Source organism: Trachurus trachurus, assembly GCF_905171665.1.
Source record: "Trachurus trachurus genome assembly, chromosome: 19".
NCBI classification, from domain to species: Eukaryota; Metazoa; Chordata; class Actinopteri; order Carangiformes; family Carangidae; genus Trachurus; species Trachurus trachurus.
Window position 1 is genome coordinate 22,201,140 of NC_139913.1, and position 23,487 is coordinate 22,224,626.

A 23,487-nucleotide genomic window follows, 5' to 3' on the forward strand; every position below is an offset into this window, starting at 1 on the left:
AACACTGATCAACATAATAAACATTTCCCAAAGCCAATAGTAAATAAATGTGGATTACACAACTGTCCTTTGATCATAGTGGGAATAACAAAGACATTCAGGATGTGTGAACAATGCAGACTGTTTCATTGAGACAGTCTAAAGGATAGAAATACTATACAAATGTCACATACAGTTATTTAATTATCTCAGATCCGTGTCTGTGAAATGTAAACTGCTGCTTTATTACCTGGAGTTCTTTTAGTCTGGTAGTTTGATGGTGCGAAAGAGTAAGAAAGTGTCCGTTTTCAGTTCATAACTAACTAACTAACTAACTAACTAACTAACTAACTAACTAACTAACTAACTAACTAACTAACTAACTGCATGCCCTGATTATGAACTTCTTTAATGGCTTGTAACCGATGCCAGACCAAGTTTATCCACTACAGCAATGCAGAACCATCCTAAGAATATAAAAGTTGGAATAGACAGAGATTTTTTCATTTATCGTAATGTAACTTTTAGGGGAAACAAACAAATCAAAAATAAAAAATGTGTCTGGAAATACACACAATGTGTTTCTTTAATCTGCTGGTTGTCTTTTAGAGATCAGTGAATAAAGGCCAAGCTTTGCCCACTGACCACTCCATCAGCAGCACTGCTCATTTGTCAGAGGTAAGTGAAACCTCAGGGGGGATGTCAGCTTGTCTCGCCTCTGATCTGACACTGGGTGCAGATACAGATACAGATGATCCAGGATGAGGAAACACTCCCACTGATTCACTTCACACCTCTCCTTTATGAAACAGTATACACACTGAACTGTCTCGGCTGGTGACAAACATGCAGTTGTAGTGATCCTCTGTAGTCAGCTTGTCAGTTGACATAGTGTTAAGATATAAATGCAGCCTTGGGGCCTCAGGCTGTTCAGTAGACTAGTTTAGATGCTAACAGTGTGAATTGATGTGCTGACACAGGAAACTGGATCTGTGCATTTATTCCCAGCTGCATATATAGAGAAAATCAGATTGTCTTGTAGATCTTGTTTCTATGCAAACAAACAAATCAAAACCTCCAACATCCAGTAAAATCCTGCAGATTTCAATTGGACATTTGAGATTGTAGCTTTTTAAAAGCTGCAGCCTGTGGCTGTAGCTTCTCTTCTTTTAGGCCTCTGAGACATAAAAAGTGATTTATCATAAATCTTTAATTTGTGAATAGTACATGTGTTTGAAAGTATTTCCCACTGGTGTTATTCTTCAACTGTGAAAATTAACAGGGTCTGCCGTGCAGGCCTAACATCCTGTCTCTTGAGCGCCCAACTATTTTTATAACACTGACCTCTGCTGGTCACATTGCGGTAGCGCACCCTTAGTTGCGTCATTGTTTAAGTGAGAAAGTGAAAGTATGCACAACACAAACGCTGGAATTTGTGTAACTCCGGGGTGTTGGTCTCACACGGAACAATTCGACTGAACATCGACTCAAAGAGTAAGTGGACCCTAAATTAAATTCAATCATTAAATACCATAGCCGACGGTGTTGCTGTATGCTGTAAACAGTAAGTAATTCCATGAACTAATTGTCTCTGTTTTAAAGTGTTTTCAGCAAACCCCTCAAATCGTGAAAACACTTCACCATAGGGTGAAATTGACCACTTTTAAGGATAACGGTTACAAAGGAAATGTCTTTTTCCCCTGTGCTTTGCTGCAGTAGTAACCTTTTTGTTTGCAACAAGCTGTCATACGGTATGAACACAACAAACATTATACAGGAAGTGTTTGAGGTCAGGTCAGTTCAGTTAGAGTCATCATCTTTCTCTTTTCTAAACGGTTACACACAGCCAAAGAAACCTCGATTGTGCTTTGGATGGATACAGTAGCCTAGCCTACCACTTACTGAAATATTTAATCTAATCACATACAATTGAGGATGTGAGAAAACATCCCATACTGTAATAGCAGGTGTCATCTCTGTTTCTATAAAGAGAAGTTAAGAAAAATCAACAAAGGAATGAATCTGATTGGACAATTAGTTGTGAACAGTAAACAGGGCCCCATCGCCCCAAACTTAACAGAAACTCTGTTTTTTCTTTTCAGGAAAAATGGTAAAAATCTACTCATATGAAGCTGGAAAGACTTTGGACTCTCATGAGACATTTCTGAAAAAACTCACCAGCAAAGGTGCAAAGCAGGTGAAGAAACATGAGGAGAGCGATGCGATTATTGTCTTCTGTCCAATTGTCAGTCGTTTTGAGATTGATGTCAACGCTGCCTTCGATGCAGCCGAGTCCCATATCGAAGGTAAGCATGCAGAGACCCCATCGAAAGAAAAAATGACACGTTTAGTTTTGTCTTTTTGCTGCAATTAATGATCCCTCTTGTCTGTCTGTACAAAGGTTTAACAAAGGAAAGAGTCATTCTGGTGGCGATGCATCACACATTTGACGAAGACTACACTTTACCAGACAACAGAAAAATGGAGTCTTCATTCAGACTTCTAGTGAACTGTCTGTTCTACAAGGACAAAGGACTTTTCCGTTGTCCCCGCAATAAAGCAGCATACACGAAGGTCCGAAAAGAGGTAATCACATTAACTTTTATATGGTGTTGTAAATATTAGTAGGCTATTTGATCACTTGGATCTATTAGTAAGGATCCATGGGTATACAAACCTCCATATAGCAGTGTAATGTTGTATGCTTCACTTGGACCACGTTTAAATTATGGTTTGATCATGTTAAAGGGATACTTCACCAAAATCAATAATTCACCAATTTTCTCTAGATAGATAGATACTTTATTAGTCCAGACTCTGGGTCCAGTTAAAAATACAACAATACTACAACAACAAACAACAACAACATACGGGGTAGCCTAGCAGCCCCTTATTAAAAGACACTTATACCAGTGTTTCCAGAGCAGTGACGTGTAACGCGTGGCACTAAATGCAACGTTTGTCAGTTCCATCACAATCTGATCACCACATCAGTGATCTGATCTACTCACCGTCATGCCAAGGAAGGGTTTGGGGAACTTTTGGAGTTATCAAAACGCTTTTGGAGTTCAAGGGGGGGACCGGCTGGTAACGGATTTTCATATAATGGCGGCAGATAGAGTTCAATTTTGATTCCAAAACACAAACTATGAAACATCCAAATGCCTCCATACTGCTCGTCTGTACTGAACCCAGTGTCCTGAAGTTGCGACATGAAAAAGTTGTTAGCTTTGTTGTAGTGGTAGCTCCCAGCAGTAAAAACGAAAACGAAAGAACGTCTCACGCAGCCCTGTGTGAGACGTTCTTTCGTTTTTACATCATACATCCACTGGTTTACAATGATGGAGAAAAATCTTGCAACAAATCTTGCGCATGCGCACAAACATCAACAGAGCTACTACTACAAGTGGTTTTTGGGTGAAGTATCCCTTTAAAAAAGTAGTGGACTACAAAATATGATATATACGGTATATGATACATTTACTAACCATACATTTTCCTGATCATTTTGTTTGGAAATCATGCATCCAACATAGTCACCTTCCAATGTTTGTTTACTATCTTTGTATATACATAAACTGATTTTTCATATAGTGTTTGACACCTATCATTTTTTACTTCTTTTGCAGTTGGGTCTTCCATCTGGAAGAATGAAGAAAATTCTTGGAAAAAAGGAGTAGGGATGTCAACATTTAAAAACAGGAAAAAGATCTGAAGAACGACAGTGCCCTATCTTGGATTATTAAGAGAATAGAGACAACATAAGGGACTTTCACATGAGACTCACCGAACCACTCAGCTGTCCTGAGTTTAAGATATGGTTTGTTACATGTACATTAATGTGATTTCATTACAGTATTTATTCTTTCTTCATTTTCTCAATCTTTGCTCAATCCTGTCGGTTCTGTTGTAAGATGATATGTCAATTCACAACATTCTTAATTTTAGATTCATATAAGCTTATTATGATGTAGAGTAGACTACTGTGGGAGAGTGAGAGCCAGGTCACCATTACCTGTTCTGACGCCGAAGAAACCAGTCCATGAAACAACAAGAAACATCTGGAAATATTGGCATAGGCCTAAGTACACCACACACACACACACACACACACACACACACACACAAACAATGTTGAGACACCCACATCTTTGTTAAGGTTCAAGATAAGTGAAATTGAGAAATGTCCCCCCCTTTCTAGGAATTGAGAACAGAGTAAACAGGATGAGTCCACTCAACACCCACACACACGCTGTCTTCAGTATAAAAAGGCATGTCAAGCTCTGTAATACAGCTGCTGTAAATAAAGAAGTCTCCCCATTGGACACCTATGTCTCGACCAACTGATTCCTCTCTTACTGTAATCCACCTCTTTCTGCCACAACATAATTGGTGACTGGTGACCACGACGTGATGGAGTTTGGATCCCGGGCTGAGAGGAAGGCCGGCGCATCCCGCACCTGAGGTTGCTGAACAAAGTTGCAGCAAAAGGTAGGTTAAAGTTGAACCAACACCACTGCACTGACTCGCTTGATTTGAGGCTGTTGGAACAAAATGTATCAGTACTATTATATATATGTTGGGGGGAGAGAGTGGTTGCGGACCAGAGGGGGATGCAGGTCGTGGGTGGAACCTACACGTGGAGGTGCTGACAGCAAATTCTGTAAAAGGTTGTGTATTGTTTTAATTGTGTTTCATGTAGGCTATTTGGAAGTTAGAAAGCTGAGCTGTCCAAGTCCAGATGAGAACCGGAGGTGCTCCAGCTGTGCACTGTGGAAATAAGTGGTTTGTGAAGCGCCGGCTGCCAGGGCCCCCTCTTTTACAATACAGAATAAAGCAATCTTATGCATAGGCTACACACTTACTCTACTCTGTGATGTGGTTAGGGTTAGGTTCTAAGTTTTTGTCAGTGAGATGTCAGAAACAGGAAACACAGGTGGTGCTGCAGAGTCTCTGCACTTACACTGATTCCTCCTCATTGCACTTGGAGCTGTGTGAGGCTCACAATGCTAGTGTTGTGGACATGTGGCCATGGACAGATCAAGCTGCTTTCTGATGGGCTATTAAATTCTCTCAGATGGGTGACAGCTCTATGAAGCTATAGGCTGAAGCTAAATGTTGGAGCTATTTATTTGTAGTATTTAGTGCTGTTTAGTATTTTGTTTAGTGAGTATTTTGTTTTGGTTATTCTCAATTTATTTGATTTCATTATGATGAAATTTCTATTAACATTCTAGTTTATTATGTGTTTAGTTTAGGTGTTTCTTGTTTAAATTTTGTGTTTTGTTTAATTTGGGTACGTTCGGGGGGCACCTGCTGTCGGTAAGGGACCAGCATGCACCTGGGTGGGCAAATAGTTTTTTACCGGAGCGGGAGAGGCACAGGATTTTCTTTGTTCTTTGTTTGCTCACTTTTTGGCTAAATAAACCACGATTTTTGTTGAAATTGGACATTTGTTTGGACATTATATTTTTCCCATCCGAGTACACCACAACCCATGGTGCAACGGTGGCCCTTTGATTTGTATAATTTGAAGTTTGATTTGAAACTTTTATTTGTTTGACAAACGGCTACTACACTAAATGCTATAGACCATGTCAGCATGCTGACGTTTAGCAGATTTATGGGCAACATCCTAGTGTGGCGTGTTAGTGTGCTAACATTATGAATCAATCACATGAAGGTCATTATTTTCAGGTAATTGCTAATAAAACAAACAGAACAAATGCAAATTTTAATCAGATATTGGGAATAATTATATTTGACTGCAAAATGTACAAATCTTCATTTGATGTGAATATTAGAGTAGAGCACATGAAATGTAGTCAGCACTTCAGGAGCAAAAATTGTATTTTTTCATGGGTATCTGTCAATTTCATGGCAATTGAGCCAACAAGTGTGACATTTTAATCAATAGACAAATGTGAACCTGAACTGCTCAACAAGGTCAGACAGTTTCACCCTGTAACTACACATTTCTGTGTTGCATATCTATTGAGTTATTTAAGATATTAAATGGCAAACTGACAGACCATGACCATCATGGCTAAAATGTCTTATTTATATGCACAGATGCACAGAGAATATTATATTAGCATACAGAAAACTACAAAAATTTTGATTAATATGTGGAGACAACACGTCAAGTCATCTGTGTCCCTCATGTGCTTATATGTTATACAGTATGCCAGCGTCTATACAGGGGATGACAGTTTGGGCTACAGAACAGGCGGTGCAGGCCACTGTGTGTGTTTTACAGCCGTGCCTTTGCTGCTTTGGCTTTCCCTTGTCTCTTCCTTTTGATTGAGGGAACTTTAATGATAAAGTTGTGAGCTTGAATAAGAATGTTTTGCTGACGTGTGCACTTTCTGCTGAAGCATCATCTTGGCACAATGCTGGACCAAATCCCTTGTGACGTCTTGTAAATCGTATGCTGATCTGTGTGATGGTCTGACTCTTTGTGTTGCTGACTGTGTCGATTCATATGAGCCTGGAATAATAATCATCTGCTGAAGGTAAAAAGGTCTGTGTGTTCTTTCATGTGGTGACCCATATTTTTTCCAAGGGCTGGACTGGTTCATCACAAGCTTTTGTGGGAACTTTATTTTATGACATTTGCATCTTCAACACTAAATTGTCCTAACCTAGCTCATGAGATTAAGATGAGATGCATGTACCTCTCCGCTTTCTGCAACATCAAACCTCTGACTGTGTGGACTTCTCTGTAATCCCAGACATTCTTCCTGTTAAAGCCTGTTCTTCCTCCTTAAAGCCATTTTAGAAGTGACCCCTTTTTTTTCTTCAGGGTGCAGACTTTCATTTAGAGTAATCTTTTAGATTTGGGAATTCCTGCTCAATGCATCTGTGAAACAAAATCATTTCTTTGAATGCAACTGCAACCAGCTCTGTTTCCATGTGAAAGTCGCAGTTTCATGTCGATGTCAATGAAATCTTTTGGAGGCAGGTACTATGATGAAGCTGTCGTGTTATACATCTGAGGAAAGGACACCCCAAGTTTACTGAGATACAGACGTCATCTTGTTTCAGGATAAGGTTTTTTATTTATTTTTATTTTAAACACTATATTTGTAGTTTTCCAATTATCATATAAAACAATCATATTCTCAACAATAACAAGTGCACCTAATACTTCTTACAGGATTGTTCAAGGGCAGTTCTAATCATTCAGAGTTCTAGTTCCAGACGTAAATTGTTCACATAAGTTATTAGAGAGTCCCAACAGGATAAGGTTTTTAAAGTTGTCCTCAACATCATCAAGTTTCTGCTACTTGTAGAGATAGTTTTTTGGGTACACACGTTCTTTCTGGACATGGAAATTATATATGCTAATTCGTAACTATCCATGAGCTCACATTAGGAAATATTTTTATTTTTATTTTTCTCTGACTTATCACCATTTGCAAGTTCAAATCTTTCACATTGGTGACTTGAAATAAAGGACAGTTATTGTTGAATTTTCTACATTTGTATGACACAAAGAATTAGGTATGTATTACCGGTAATACTGGTAGTTTAAACTTTTTGTGTTGTAGTCGTTTGTGTATAAACAGTGAATTGAGTTGTTATACTTTATTTCTGGCTGCACTTCACTCTTTTGCCCACAAGATGGCAGTTGAAGATTGGATTTTCGCTACAATAAGTCACAAGCTGTTTGATGTAGGCCTACATGAACAGAAGAGTCTAGATACTAGCAAACTTCATGATACAGACACAGAGTCTTGGTTGTTGAAGTACTACAAATGAACTGAAAATAAAAGCAAACAAACCTTTCACATTAGTATAAACAGACAAAAATTGTTGTTTTAAGGTATACAGAATAGATTTATGGACCTTAGCTGCTAGAAAATAGCGTTGAAATTGTTTTTTTGGGGTGCATCTTTGTTTTGGTTTTCATGTAAAGAGATCCATTTGAAATCCTTGTTAATAAAATGATAGTTGAAGTACAAAAAAAGAGCTGTCTTAAGCAGAAATCAGTCCCAGTGTAATTGTGGATCACTGAAAACGACTATTGAGCGACATTCTTGAATGCACCCTGACTGAAACACTGGCGTACATCACTGGCGTACATCCTATCTGCATCAGTGCACATACTGCAGGCCCACATCTGCATATGAACATGGACACACGCCAACACACAAACAAACAGACACACACACTCACACAGACGTACATGCCCTCGCAGTTGTACGCACAAACACACTGTGTACAAACCAAAAGTGAGTTCTCACAGACAGGAAATGATGTCAGTTCTTGTCTCCAAGGAGATGGAGGCAGTTGCTAAGATACTGTGACACTAGGATTTTTCTCTCTATTTTCTCTCCCTCTCTGTCTCCCTAACACACGCACGCACATACACACACACAGGGGTGTCACCATGAATAACTCGAAACTCTCTCTTGTATCTCTCTTATTCTCTTGCACAGATGGCAATGAGCACCAATCCAACTTTTTCGGCAACAATTCCTAAAAATAACCTCAAAAATATCACTTTGTTCGCGATCCCAATTGGACACTCAGGGCCAGTGAACGGATCACCGACGTCTCTTCACCCAAATCTAACATCGGTGCCACTGCTACATAGATAATTCACGTTCTTTATCTTTGCGATGAACTGTGTGCTACTATCCTGCTTCCAGAGCGGTGAGGCCTATAGCTAGAATCCCCAAATCATCAAAGTGATGGATGTGTATCAGCCCCCCCCTCCTAAGCTTCTTCAAAATGTGAGCAGCACCTCTCTACTGCTATCAGCATGCCACATATGTCTTGGCACTAGCATGTTGCTGCCAAATCCTCATTGCCCTCCCCTTCTCCTCCCCTGTGGCTCCTAACACAGCATTAAGAGTTTATGGGGTTTGGGTTGTATTGGAAATGCCATGCACTCGTCCGCTGGATAGTGGGATTAGCTCCCTCCGCTGTATTTCTACTCCAAGAGCCTTCCTGTACTGATGACACAAGCAATACAGCGATGAGTGTTTGTTCATTTACTGTGCACAAATGCATGTCCCTCTCCCTCCCTCCTCTCCATCGCTCCCACACACACACACACGCACACATGCTCAAGGGTGCCTGCACACACACACACACAGACACACACGTGCGCGTGCACACACATACACAACGTACCATACATGCATAAGGGGAATATCAGATTCAATGTGCAATGACAGTGAGGACATAGAGTGGAGAGAGGGGGGAAGGAAGAAGAGTAGAGGCACAGGGTGTGTTTGGCATGGGTGGCGTGGAATCATTTTAAATGGCGCGGGGGTTGGAAGGCAAAAAGATGTACAGAGAGGGGAGACGAGAGTGGCAGAAAAGCACTGAAAGGCAGCCAGGGTCGAGCGAGAGGCTGGATGTGGGCTAAGATTTCAGCATGAGTGAGAGGGAATGAGGGAAGAGGGAGAAAGAGGGAAAGGAGGAATATCCTCTGCACCACTGTGTGACTGGAAATTTAATAGAGGGGGAGAGATAGAGGGAGAAAGAGAGGGAAGGAGAGAGAGGTAGATGGGTGGGAGGGAGAGAGAGAAGAGAGAGAGAGAGAGGGAGAAAGGCAGAGAGGAGGGGGAGGGGAGAGGAAGAGAGAGGCAAAAGGCACAGAGACCTCATTGCTGTGCGGCTTTCAGCAAAAGCTAGTGGTCGTGAACAATACTCACTACGGCATTCACAGGGAGGGAGGGGAGGAGCACGGGAGAGGGTGAGGAAGGGAAGGGAAGGGAAGGGAGGAGAGAGATAGAGAGGAGGAGAGAGAGTTTATATCTTGGGGGTCTTTCTGAAGCATAACTGGCCTTCTCTGTCCTTTGACCTTTAGAGCTGAGACAGAGCAAAGATGTACTGAGATTTATTTTTACCCACAAACTCTAGTCCTGGTGGTGGATATGAAGCTACAAGGGGGGCATTCTCTTCTTCTGCACTAACTTTAAATTACAATCTTTCTGAGCAGCTGAATCACTTGACACGTGTGTGTGGACACACTCATGTTATAGATCGATAAGGACAGGCCAGAGAGAGAGACTGGCATCTCTTTACTGACTAAAGCTTTTCTTTATTGGCTAATAACTTGCTGACGTTCCTTTCAATCCTCTAATTAAAAACATGCAGCAGCCTACTAAACTCTGTAACCTGCTTGCAAAATACTTCTCATGCACATTCGCAGGGTTCAGAAGTATTCAAAGGTTTAGGTTTTTATAATGTGCCAGCCTCGCAGAGTGCCCGCTGTCTGGATGCTGACAGCAACTTATAGTGGTGGCTTCCTTGTGTACAGCTTTAATTTCACCCCTGAGGATTGCTTTGGGAAAAAATAAATAAATACTCATATGCAAACTCTGCAGAAAAACAGACCTCATTAGTTTGCTAGATTTAATCTTAGCCGGCCATTACCAAAATGCATGTGCTAGCACTGAGCATTCATTGTGAACATGGACATTAGTAGGCCTCCAAAAACTCTTTAAGACTCAGCGGAGCAGAAATGTTTCTCACTGCAGATGTTTGGTGACGTCTGGTCAAACAGGTGCCCGTGATCAACACTGATAAAGCTTCAAATCTCACTTTATTAGACGTAACACACTGACTCATTTAATTCTGCTGAACATGGAGTGCTGCTGAGTCATATTAATAAATATGTGACTGTTCTCATCCCATATTTTGAGTTTATGTGATGTGGCAAAAGCTGCAGACTTGAAAATCAACAAGAGAGAGAGCAAGAGAGAAAGAGAAAGAAAGAAAAGAAAAAAACACTGTCTTATTTTGGTAACATCACGCTCTGGATGTTGAGTTTAATCCATGGAAACATCCAAAAAAAAGGCAGGTACATCCACGAGTCCTTGGTCCTTCATCTATTCTTCTAATGCCGCCTTAGTGGGATTCAGACTCAAACATACGGAAAGTGCGTAAAGAGTCGCTTATGCTGGACGCAAAATGCTCTGCCCAGCGGGCGCCGTCGCGTTTGCTGCCTGCGTTCCTCTCCAGTGATGATAAGGCGCATGGATGCACTCGTCCCCAGACCTCCTTCCTAAATGTGATAATACTAAAATCATTTTCTCCAACGACCCCTAAATCTGATCACTGGTTTTTTTTTTCCTCCTTTTTTTTCTTCCTTAACCCGCGCGCGCGAGTGTGCCTGTGAATGTGAACGTGTGTGTATGCGTGTGTGAGTGAGTGTGAGTGTGTGTGTGTGGATTCGGTTCATCTTTAACCTGCCATCACTGTAGCCCCCCGCGTTGCGTTGGCGCTGCGGATCTAGCCTACAAGAACAAGAGCCAGCTCACAGCCGTGGAAACAAGCGAATCAATTTAGGGGAAGAGAAAAGGAGACATAGATAGCGAGGTTGGAAAACGGACGATCGGGAGAAGGGACGAGAGGAGAGAGAAAACATCGACCTCGCGCCGCAGCCGCCGAAACATTAAGGTACGTGGAGATGTCCAGGTAGAAGGGACTGAAATGGCCGGCGTAATTATTGCATTTGTCACCGAACATGCATGGATGCTGAAATCAGACACGAGATGATAGAGACTGAGCATTGAAATGTGCAAATGTTGCACGGATGTATGATAATTTAAGTGAATAATTAATCTCAGCAGAAGACATAGTGTTGCCGGCGGAATAAAGCTGTGCTGCTCATTGCAAATGTATTAAAATGACATGGCTGCTTATGTAAGCCTGTGTGTTTCATATGTCCATAAATATTATCTTCGCCCCCCTCCACCCCCCCAAAAAAAACAAAAAACAAAAAAACAGTAGAGTCTATGGATTATTTTTGGGTGCAGTCATGTTGTCATTACCCTGAAGAGAGAATGGATGCAAGCCATTTTGTAATGCAGCATGTGCAGAATTAGGCCTATTCAGAATTTCAATTGCGTTCCCGAGAAGGTGCGCCGTAGTGAGCGCAGCTGCATAGATGAATAAGGCCATTCTGTTGAATTGTAGGAGATATTATGCTAGAGGCTATATGATGAGGAGAGATTGCAGATTAGAGGTTGCGACTGCAGGAGAAAATGGACAGGTTATGTCCCCCCCCCCTCTCTCCCCCTCTCGCTCTCTTTCTCCCTTTTCTCTCTTTTTTCCACGAGTTGATTTGAGAGAAATGAGGAAATGTACTCGTCATCAGCTCAAAGTGGAGAAAATATTTGGCATCAACCTGCAATTTTCCCCTCTTAAAAAAAAGCAATGCTTGTTACTATACTGTTGAAATGCATCCCATCCTACCCCGATTCCCACGTCCTGAATCAATCTAGTGTTGTCATAGTTACAGTAGATGATGTTGGCCCTGCTGCACCTGTGTCGCTTTGTGTTCATCCAGACCATCTGTAAATACATGATGTCTAATTGGGCCTTGTGTAGGCACACAGGAAACATCCCACAACCTCGACGTTTAATGAAAACAACAAGACGCATTTTCTGCCTCTTCATAAACCTTAATGACTCTGTTTGTGGAGAGCAAGGCATTGATACAATCAGGCGCTTACGATGATGTGATTGGTTTGTAGCAATTGGTCAGCAGCTTGCAGCTAATTTGTCTTTTCACGACTGAGCGCTCTCTCAGGCCTGATCAAATAATCAATATCTACATGGTAGCAATCTGCTCTTGACATGAAAAAACGGCTAAGATCAAGACAGAGAAATACCTGTGAGTGAAATTGGTTAGAAAAAAAAAAACTCAGACGACGTCTGAACGGTGCAATAACCCAAAGAAAACACTTTTTTTTTGCACAAGGATGAGGATGAAGGCCATTGGCGACAGAGCTGGCCCTCAGATGAGTCAAGGTGTAATATTCTAAAAATAAAGGGCCATCATCTCAGTGTGCTGTTGTTCTTGTGCTCTCATGTGCTGGAGAACTTGAAGATGGGAGGTCAAGGCAACAGGCGTCCTGCTTCCAAATTCAAGGTCTCTCCTTATAATACAATTTTACCCTGTGTGGTGCTTTTACATGGATCGTTTAGCTGCCTCACCCCAGTGACTTTTGCTGCTACTTAAAGCAGAGAAAAGGCTCAATTCATTCAGTTTTAAGGGGGAAAAAAGGGCTGCATCAAACAGCTTAGCCTACTGTTGACTGCTGCCAAATGCTTCTCTCCTGTAATGATGCAATGATGGAAACACGTTAAAGCTTCAAACAAAAAGCAATTGTGCATTTTTGCTTAATCTTTATACCATCATCACAGTGTATTTTAGCTGAATACAGCTGTGCCCCTTTTACTGTGTAAAGGAAACATCATTACATCTGTGCTTTGGGGAATTTTAAAGAATGGCACTTTCTTGAAATCATCTTTAATCACAAATATTTTCAAGATACACAAAAAAGCACAAGAATATAAACATCATTGTCATTGAGGTGCTGGTACATGAAACACTGCATCAAAAACAGGGCAGTGGTATCCATTCTTTTACCAACTGAATATTAATGATGTTGTGTTTTGATGCTTCCATGAATCATTTTTTCTGATGAGCTGATAACCATTCAAACCATCTAACCACCATTCTGGATCAGATACAGTTCTGACGTCTGGGACAGACACTGGAGCGTTTTTCTTTCTTTTTCAACTCTGTTTAATTTCTGAAATGCATAATCACCTGCTGGATGGGGTTCAGAAGTTGTGTTTAAAAATGTACATCTGTTCGCTAAGCAGAGATGGATAATGTGTTATTATTTCTCTGTGGCAGATACACTTACTGTAGGAAGGTTGTGGATATGGGATTGTGTGTGCATGTGTCACACATGCACACACATAGAGAAAGAGAGAGAGTCTGTGGGATGTGCAGAGCATCTGAAAAAGTCTATTTTTAGCATACACTCCCTTATGAGCTTTCTTAATAGCTGCTTTAAGAGTTCTCAGAGCTATGTTTTTAATAAAGACTGATGTTGACCTAATCCTCAGACCTTGTAGATATTAAGATTCATGGCAGATTTGTTCCCTCTGTTGTGATAAGGAAGGCCAAGGTTCAAATGTGTGCTCCGTCCGGGTTCCCTGCACTTATAGGCTAAATATATATTTGCATATAGGCAATGCTATTTTTTTTTCCTTTTGGTCGAGTTATCTTACTGAGCAATAAACCATTGATGGTATATCTGGTAAAAAGTGAAAACACCTTCAGCTTAAAGTCAAAGACATGTTGTTTCAGACCAAAAATATGTTTGTGATCAGTTTTGAGCAGCAAATGTTCATCAAGCTCAGCTAAACACAGTAATGTGGAATAGGGCACTGGACAGTAAAAACACAAGATGGTGAGTGAGCAGGTTGCCACAGCAACCGTGTTTCTAGGTGGAGATGCTAAGGACTGCCATGGAAGCTTTTAAAAAATACCCTGTTTATTAGACACTAAACCACTCAGAAAATGTATCAGAGAGTTATAATAAATGGGATGTTGGTAATTGTAACACATTAGTCACAAAATTTAACAGGTAACAAAGATCCTCTTGTTTGTTTTCAATGGGCAACACAGGCTTGTGACTGCTAGAGTCATCGTGTCGAGCTTGAGAAAACAATGAACACTTTCTCTGTGGTTTAATCAGTATAAGGGAACAAGCCCAAGCATTTCTAAATTTAGTGAGTCTGCTGATGCTCGCAGCCATTTCTGTTTCTTCAAGAAGTGTGTGTGACACTCTCTTAACCAAAGACACACACAATATGTGTTACAAAAGACATTAAAGGGTTTTGCAACATCCTTCACAAGCTAGCTGTCAATATTCATGTGTGCCTTTATCACCTTCATTGGTTGGGGATCATTTCTGATTGTGTGTCACTCATTGTACACAGCATGTGCATTGCAGTTAAAAAAGCAGGAGTAAATAATCATTCCTTCATATCTTAATTGCTAAATTACTGCATGCAGGCATCATTTGTTATCTCATTTGTAATGCTGTGCTGCTGCCTCATGATGGATTGCATGAATCTCTGCATTAACCTTAGGTCTAGATGAGTCCCAGCGGCAGTTGTAATTGCATTCAACAACTTTGCATTCTTTAAAATGTGAGATTCTACTTCTGTGCAGCTGACTAGACGCATACCAGCAGATGATGAGACTCTCATCCTAATGGCTATGCTGCAGCACTTGTGATCCAGCTTGAGGTTTTTAGAATTTTGTGGCCATTTCACACCATAACCCAGATGTTAAGTTCAACCTATGAGGAAAATGGCAGCTGACTCGCCAGTTTGACTACAGGCCTGTCTCTTTAGAGAAGATATTACAATGTCCCGTTACAAGACAGTGTAGTATTTTGATATATTACATTAATTCCTGGGAATACTTGCGTGTTTGTGGTAGGCTGATATCTTGAAGCTAAAGCACTGTGCACTTACTTGACCTCCTTCCTCTCTCTGCTTTTCTCTCTTCCCCCTACAGTGAGAAGCAACAGCCTCCACAGGGACAACACTTTCAAGAGCAAATCCTCCCCAAAATTTGATTTCTACGCTAATGATTGCCATGGGAACAAAAAAATCCAGGGTTCCCTAAAATGACATACTGAAGAGAATAAGGTGTGTGAGGCATGAGCAAAGTATAATAAGAATCCATTAATGATAAATAGTCTTTAATATAACATTGCACTTTCCCTTTCAATTTCTAAACTGACTGCTCGAAGGAGAAACAAAAGAATAAGAGAATCAAATATGAACATCAAGATAAGCACTTAAATTCCCCTGTTTGGAGGTGACTTATCAATATCATAGCAATAGGGGTGGGTCATGACTCATTTGCCATGCGTGTTGTCATGGTGACCAGCCCCTGCACCCCTTCCCCCCTCCTCTGGTTGGTCCAGCTTTTGTTGTGGCTGCACAACCATGGACCTCAGCTCACAGAGGCAGCACCCCCCTGCCCCACCCCCTGTACCTGCTCCAACCAGGCGAGCCGTGTCATCTGTACAAGGAAGACTTTAGATCAAGTACCAGAGAGTATTTCAGAGAACACAAGATACCTCAATCTACAAGAGAACACAATTCAGGTAAATATAACTCTACACTTCTACACGCAGACCCTAAATTCTGCTCACATTGTGACTCATTTTCTGTATGTTGATGGCAGTAATTCTGGCGTTGCTACAATGCGCCTCCCTGTTTTTTTGTCTGTTTGTTTGTTTGTTTTCTACACCAGGTGATCAAGTCTGACACATTTAAGCACCTGCGGCATTTGGAAATCCTCCAGCTCTCTAAGAACCACATCCGACAAATTGAGGTGGGAGCTTTCAATGGCCTTCCCAACCTCAACACGCTGGAGCTTTTTGACAACCGTCTCACAGTGGTACCGTCGCAAGCCTTTGAGTACCTCAGCAAGCTAAGGGAACTATGGCTACGAAACAACCCCATCGAGACGCTACCGGCATTTGCCTTTCACCGTGTTCCCTCTTTGCGACGTCTCGACCTAGGGGAACTCAGGAAGCTGGATTTCATCTCAGAGGCTGCCTTCGAAGGTCTGGTAAACTTGCGCTTCTTGAATCTTGGCATGTGCGGCTTGAAGGACATCCCTAACCTCACCCCACTCGTACGACTGGAGGAGTTGGAGCTGTCGGGGAACCAGCTGGGTATAGTTCGGCCTGGATCCTTCCAGGGTCTAGTGTCGCTTCGCAAGCTGTGGCTAATGCACTCAAGAGTGTCAGTCATTGAACGCAATGCTTTTGATGATCTCAAAAACCTGGAGGAGCTCAACCTCTCCCACAATTCCCTGCATTCCCTGCCCCATGACCTCTTCACCCCTTTGCACCAGTTGGAGAGGGTACACCTCAACCACAACCCCTGGGTGTGCAACTGTGATGTTCTGTGGCTCAGCTGGTGGCTGAAAGAAACAGTTCCCAGCAACACCACATGTTGTGCCCGCTGCCATGCGCCCCCAGGTCTAAAGGGCAAGTACATAGGGGAACTAGACCAGACCCACTTTACCTGCTTTGCCCCAGTGATTGTTGAGCCACCTACTGACCTCAATGTCACTGAGGGCATGGCTGCTGAGCTGAAATGTCGCACTGGAACCTCGATGACCTCGGTGAATTGGTTCACTCCAAACGGCACTCTGATGACCCACGGATCGTACCGAGTTAGGATCTCAGTGCTTCATGACGGAACGCTGAACTTCACAAATGTGACCGTGCAAGACACTGGGCAGTACACTTGCATGGTAACCAACTCCGCCGGAAACACAACTGCAACCGCCGTCCTCAATGTGTCTGCATCAGACCCCAGCAACAGCTACAGTTATTTCACCACTGTCACTGTGGAAACAGTTGAGACAGTAAGAGGAGAGGAGGAGAACTCAGCAAGACAGTATGTTAATGAGACCTTCATAGATTTTCCTAATCCAACTGCTCAAAGAGGGGTGATAGAGGGCAGACCTGGCATCACTATATCACCTTCCCTCTCCTCTCTTTCCTCGCTGTCCCCACGAGCCAACAGAGCTACTGAAAACGCAGTGACTGTGTCCATAATGGATGTAACTAACATTCCAGGCCTGGATGATGTTATGAAAACAACTAAGATTATCATTGGTTGCTTCGTGGCCATTACTTTTATGGCAGCTGTAATGCTGGTGGTCTTCTATAAACTTCGGAAGCAGCACCAGCTACACAAGCACCACGGTCCAGCCAGAGCCATCGAGATAGTAAATGTTGAAGATGAGATTGGAGCCGGGGCTGGAAGTGGCATCTCAGGTGGTTCAACAATGAATTCTGGTCCAGGTGGAGACGGAACCCTAAGGATACATCATCCAGAAATAGTCAACCTTCCCAACATTGGCCGTACAGATACTCTTAACCATTACTACAAGACCCATTTCAACAACAACGTGATGGGTCTTAGTATTGGCGAAGGGATGGGACCAGGAGGGATCCTCAAGAACACGCAATGCCAGGATATCCCCATCTCCTGCACCTCAGTCCCAATCTCTACATCTAATTTGCTCACCTCATCAGGCAATGGCACCAACATCAACCCCAATTCCATGTCCCCACCAATGCCAATGTCTCTCCCCATGCCGACTATGGGCTTACATGGATCGATCAAGGGTTTCATGGGCCAAAACCAGAATCCCCAAATGGAGCCTCTTCTCTTCAAGGGGCCCTCGAAGGAAAACGTTCAAGAGACTCAAATCTAAAAACAAAAGTGAGAGTATAGAGAGAGAGTGCGCAAGAGTCGGAGACAGAGAGGGGATTGATGTTGGGTTTATATGCGCGGAATGATTAGACACTAGAGTGCATTGACGTTACACCAGGAGAGAGGATAGACTGACACGGCAATACACAAACACATAGACTTACCCGTGACAGTGTACTGAGCCAAGGATTACCACAATGGGCCACTTGTGTTTGTAGTAACGATCATGGCCATGGAGATCAAGGAATGGACATTGCTACAATGTAAATCTGTGCCAAAGCAAATGTTTTTTGCAGTTTCTACAAGCTGTGTTCCTATATGGAAAAACTAGCCTTTCAGAGTAATTAGTCCCCAAATTGTTGTTGGCCAGCAGAGATGAAAGACATGCACAGCACTTACCACACTGAAGATCGGTGACATTACAGAACAAAATCCAAGAGACATTTTTCTTCCACACAAAACAAAAGCCACACTCTCTCTCAAGTGACTCAATAGACTCCCTCAAGGTGAAAATTATGTAGGCATAAATAGATGGACAAAAAGGTACAGTGCAGTACAAACTACTGTGAAAAATCCACAAATTATATAAATATATTTTCATTTAAATATGTATCATTGCAGACTCCGATGCAGAGATATTTTGGGGTGGATGCATAAGCTGGTATAGTTTGTTTCTTTGTGAATAATCAGGGGCGGTGATAGTGGAGGTTGGTTATGATACATGTTTTAAGTTTGGCTACTTCTCAGAAACATAAGGGCTCAATTGCAACACTCATTGTGAATCTTTGAATTGGCTTCGTGACATAAAGTCCATTTAGGTTGTAGAACAGTAAATGCAGATCTCTGTTTGACAAACTTTTGTCTGTTGCTTCAGTAATAATCATTACAAACTTTTGTGTTCTGAGAGTGTATTATGTATTTTGTAAAAGCCAGCTACTTGGTATTTGAATTGACAATTCTGATACTTAAATGCCAGCATCAAATAATGGTAAAACTATGTTCCACAAACACGGAAAGGTAATTCAATGCAAAGATCTGTATGGGTAAAATAAAGTGTTGACAATGTGTTATTTAAATCAGATCAGTAGCCAGATATTTGCTTTTAGACAGGAATTTGATATGACCTCCTTGCTCATGGTTACCATAGTCATGCCATAAAATGCTGTCATAAGGATGATTAGACATCTATCTGCAGCAGCATTCAAGAAGGGATTAAACATCCATCTTAGGATGATTGGAATGAATGGAAATGTACAGTATATTAATAATAATAATGTCTGGTTGTATGACAATTGTAAGATCCACATTTTTATAGTGTAACTTTCATATGTTAAATGCCATTTACGCTTCTTGCGTTTCAACTATGTATTTCTTTATTTTTGTTAGTTTGATATAATGTGTACAGTTGTCTAGCCATGTATCATTACGTGTGAAATAAATCAATCATATATTGGGTTGTGGCGGGTCAATATGGCAACCACATAAGTAAAATGTGAGACATTATGCAGGCCTCTGTGCTAAACCGGGATTGAATGTATGGTTTGTGGTTTAGCCATTAGTCATTCTGGTAATGATAGGTGCCATCTTCTCTATTAACATGCTCAGACAGGCTTTTAGTCACTCTTCTACAGATGTTCTACAGACACTACTGGTTTTGCAAAATTAGTGTTTTTGATGGAACTAGATGATATTCTTAATGAAGGCACTTTTGTCTAAAAGTAGCTCTCGATATGCTTCTCCCATGGCAATTCTTTAACACTGTTTTTGAAATGGGAAGATTGATTAAGGTTAAGAAATACATTGAATAAATGGCCTTTTTTGGATGACAGACTGTATTTTTCAAGCAAGAACCGAAAATGTTTGTTGCAATTGAGCACAAACTGGACATGGGACCAGTTATTGATAAATCAGAGATAAATGTACCTGAGATAGTATGATCAACAAAGTATCAGTGAGCTTTTGACTGTAATGCAGCTCTCTATGTAATTTTGCTGTTTTTTGTTCTTTTACTTTTCCATATACATATATATACACATACGTATATGTATATGTAACTCTGTGAGTCTGTGAGTGCGTGTGTGTGTATATGAGCTGTTTTATGTGAGTGATGATGGTTTTACTTATCAGGAATGAGACCACACTTATAGTAGGAAAAGGAACAGAAGAATAGTAATGATGATGATGATGATGATATGAGCAATGATATCAGAGGAAACCCACCCAGATTGAGCAGTCATAGAGGTTAATCCATGAAAGGAACATCTGTTACATCAATGCACAGCACGATCATCCTGTTTAATGCTAAACATCTAAGCCATCTTTTGAAAATATGTCTGTTAATACCTACAATGCCACATCTAAATGGATTGATCAAATAACTCAGGTTGTCTAAATTGCAGCCATGTATTCTCTCAACTTGGTGTCAGTGTTTTAGGTTGAGAATGTCATTCAAAGCCATAGTAAATGTAAATGTGTTGTAACCCAACCGACGGATCTAGTGGGCAGGATTCAACTGTAGCCCCACTGAGACACAAATAGAATATAAATGAAGGCTAAAGACACAACATATGGCCGCTCCCTTGATGTTCTACATTTGGTGGCTCTGTCGTCAGATTTCAAAGAGCATATTAGATACCTTCTTGTGTGCTGTGTGAGGGTACGTGTCTGCATCTTAACCATGGCACAAATCTTCTGTAACACTACTGTAGCTATGTTTAATTATGATGGTGACTCACCTAGTTACACCACAGAAATGTTCCTTTCATACCTCTGGACATCTATAACATGCACCATGCACTGTTATCGTCATTGTTATTAACATTTTTGGGGGAAATGTTGAAGGGCTTTGTTGCATCTTAGTATAGTGGCTGCCATTGTACATATACTTGATGCTGTTTTAAAGGAGGCTCCACATAAGGAATGCTAACAAACACGTGACACCTTTTAAATGAGGATCACAAGCTTGAGACTGGAATCTGAATATCTGCGGATTGGGCAACTGTACCTCACTGTATATTATGGTGGAGATTTGATGCAGCCTGGCTACACATGGAGTACTGGCAAATGTCTATCCTCTGCACCAACCGTCGCTTGCACTGGATGCTTCAGCCCAGATGACATTTCTTGGTTTGTCGGAAGCAAAACTTCTTAATGAAATGGATTATCGTACCTGAGACACCAAAATTGCAAGACTAGAAAATTGACTGACCTTTTGGTCCTTAAAAGGTAAGCCGTTCTGTTTGATAAAACAAATATATATATACAACCTGGGTCTGTTTTGAAAGCTTTTAAAAAGAAAGAGTGAACAGTGTTAATCGCTAGAAAGATTTAGATTTATTTAACACAAAAAAAATGGAAGAAAAAAAATGTCATTTTGTGTTTTTATTTTTTCTCTTTCTTTTTTCCGGTTGTTGGTTGTATTTCAGTATGTGATATTATGAATTTGGGTCTTTATGTATTGTCATTAAATGTCATTTTTTCCATGCATCCATCCAGGTACACAGTGTGGCAGCAAAGTGTATTTCTTCGATTATAGCAAATTCAACATGTGCTACACTTGCACTTCAATGACTGTCATACAATGACTGAGAGGTATATTATTTCACTGTTTGCTACTTCTGTGATGCAATTTTCCGCTCGCTGTAAGGAGTTATTCTGCTATTAGAGACATAAACCACCTTCATTCTTCATTGTGACTTCATCCTACTGAGCACCACAACTAACTAACTGAGAAATGAGTTAACAAATTCACCATGATGATGTTTCAAATAAGTTATTGCGTGAAATTTTATAAAAACAAAATGAAAAAAGTGTGAAAAATAATTGTGTTTACACTGTATTTTGTTATTTATTTTTTTTCTTTTTACCTCATTCTTTTTTCTCACGCTTTAACCAGGAGACAAACTCACACTTTGAAAATAATTTTGTGGTTTGAGACAATGGTACCTTGAAATCCTGTTATGTTTGAAATTACATTTGCAATAGCAATTGTAGCTGTTAAAAAAAAATTCAATAGTCTCAGCAGCTGCTAAATGTGAAAAAAAATGCAAAAAGATGAAACTGATTGTTGTAAATATCTATAAATATGAACAGTTACTCACTGACTTTATTAAACATTACAAACTTTTAATAGTGAATTATAATGCTAGAGGTGGGCTCATACTTTTCCAGAATAAAAAAGAATCTTAATCTGATCTACCAGTCTTTGCAGACTGACATCCTAATAACAAATTAGTAGACTAATTGGTTAAGGGGGCGGCTGTAGAAGTACAGTCATATTAATCTAACAAATTCAACACAACACCAGTACATGCTGTAATCTCTACAGCATGGCAACCGCCTTAATAAATCAAATACTCTGTCATGTTACATTAGCGTAATTGTGCATTAACCTGCACTGGCATTTCTTATTTTTTCTGTATGCTGTGATATTACAAATGTGACAAGTAGGGAAAAGAAATTCAGTTTGTGTTAGTGAACAGTTAGACATTTTCCATGCAAGACAAGCATAAAATGGACCTCAGTGGACTTGGCTTGTGCTGCTGATAATCTCTGCTATTATTTTTATGCTGGATAAAAATATGCAGCACTTGTTCAGCACCTGCATCATTATCAGTGCTCATATTGAAACGGTTGACAAAATAGAGCCGGATTGTTTTGCTTCACTCTTGTATTCTGTTCATCTGCATGTTCCAGATTTGATATTTTACGCTTACTTTGAACCCCAGGCTGAGGTGAAGTTGTACGGACTACCACAGATGTCCACTGCACGATACAAGTCCAGCCCACATTACGAAACAACAACCTCAAGGGATTCATAATACAAATGCATCAGCCATGAACTACGCCGGTGAATTTGAAACTATGTTTAGATAAAATATTGGGGCCTTACAGCATGGAGTTTATCTTTGAAATGTCTTAGGGGGCACTATGTAAAGTCATTTCCTTGAATGTAATTGTACTTGGCTTGTACTCTGGTCTCCAGAGACCTCAGACCCCTTGAGATTTCTTGGACACACTGTTAAAGGGCTTGCACACTGAAATAGCGATAGAAAATGTTGCCTACATGGTAACGCTGTAGTACTTTATTAGAACTGTAACCCAAAGCAAAGACAAATAACGTAATCAAACCAAATGTTCTGTAATACCAGCTTTTCACTGTTTCTCAGCTTGTGTTAGTGAGTGAACATATGGTGGGGAAAAGCCTTGAATTTGTCCTTTTCTTGCTGTGTTTGAAAAGGGTAATGCTCGTGTGAAGTGGGAGTGTGTGTGAAAGTGTGCAAGGAGTGTACATGCAGCAGAAAAGAATACATTAATATGCACTAAAGATGAAAGAGAAATGCTCAAATGCAGCTCGAGCATTCTGTGATGTTGGCATGAATATAATCTGATGGAGTAGGGTGATTTTTTCAATTAGAATAGGTG

At 40.8% G+C, this 23,487-nt stretch overlaps 2 protein-coding genes across 2 annotated transcripts; both read left to right on the plus strand.

The window, feature by feature from the left end:
• The first annotated feature begins 1,366 nt into the window (after positions 1-1,366).
• On the plus strand, positions 1,367-4,254 carry LOC311002503 (uncharacterized protein). Its single transcript, XM_083993893.1, has 4 exons — positions 1,367-1,473; positions 2,082-2,285; positions 2,381-2,565; positions 3,609-4,254. Exons 2-4 carry the CDS (start codon positions 2,087-2,089, stop codon positions 3,657-3,659), a joined length of 435 nt encoding a protein of 144 aa, XP_083850019.1. The 5' UTR covers positions 1,367-1,473; positions 2,082-2,086; the 3' UTR covers positions 3,660-4,254.
• An 11,432-nt stretch (positions 4,255-15,686) lies between these two features.
• On the plus strand, positions 15,687-18,064 carry lrrc4bb (leucine rich repeat containing 4Bb; the record flags this gene model as incomplete). Its single annotated transcript, XM_083993569.1, has 2 exons — positions 15,687-15,929; positions 16,079-18,064. 2 exons carry the CDS (start codon positions 15,687-15,689, stop codon positions 18,062-18,064), a joined length of 2,229 nt encoding a protein of 742 aa, XP_083849695.1.
• Positions 18,065-23,487: the final 5,423 nt, after the last annotated feature.

Coding starts and splice junctions, on each gene's coding strand:
- LOC311002503 (XM_083993893.1), top strand. CDS start 2,087: ATGGTAAAAATCTACTCATATGAAGCTGGAAAGACTTTGGACTCTCAT. Junction 2,286..2,380: donor AGCCGAGTCCCATATCGAAG/GTAAGCATGCAG, acceptor GTCTGTACAAAG/GTTTAACAAAGGAAAGAGTC. Junction 2,566..3,608: donor ACACGAAGGTCCGAAAAGAG/GTAATCACATTA, acceptor CTTCTTTTGCAG/TTGGGTCTTCCATCTGGAAG.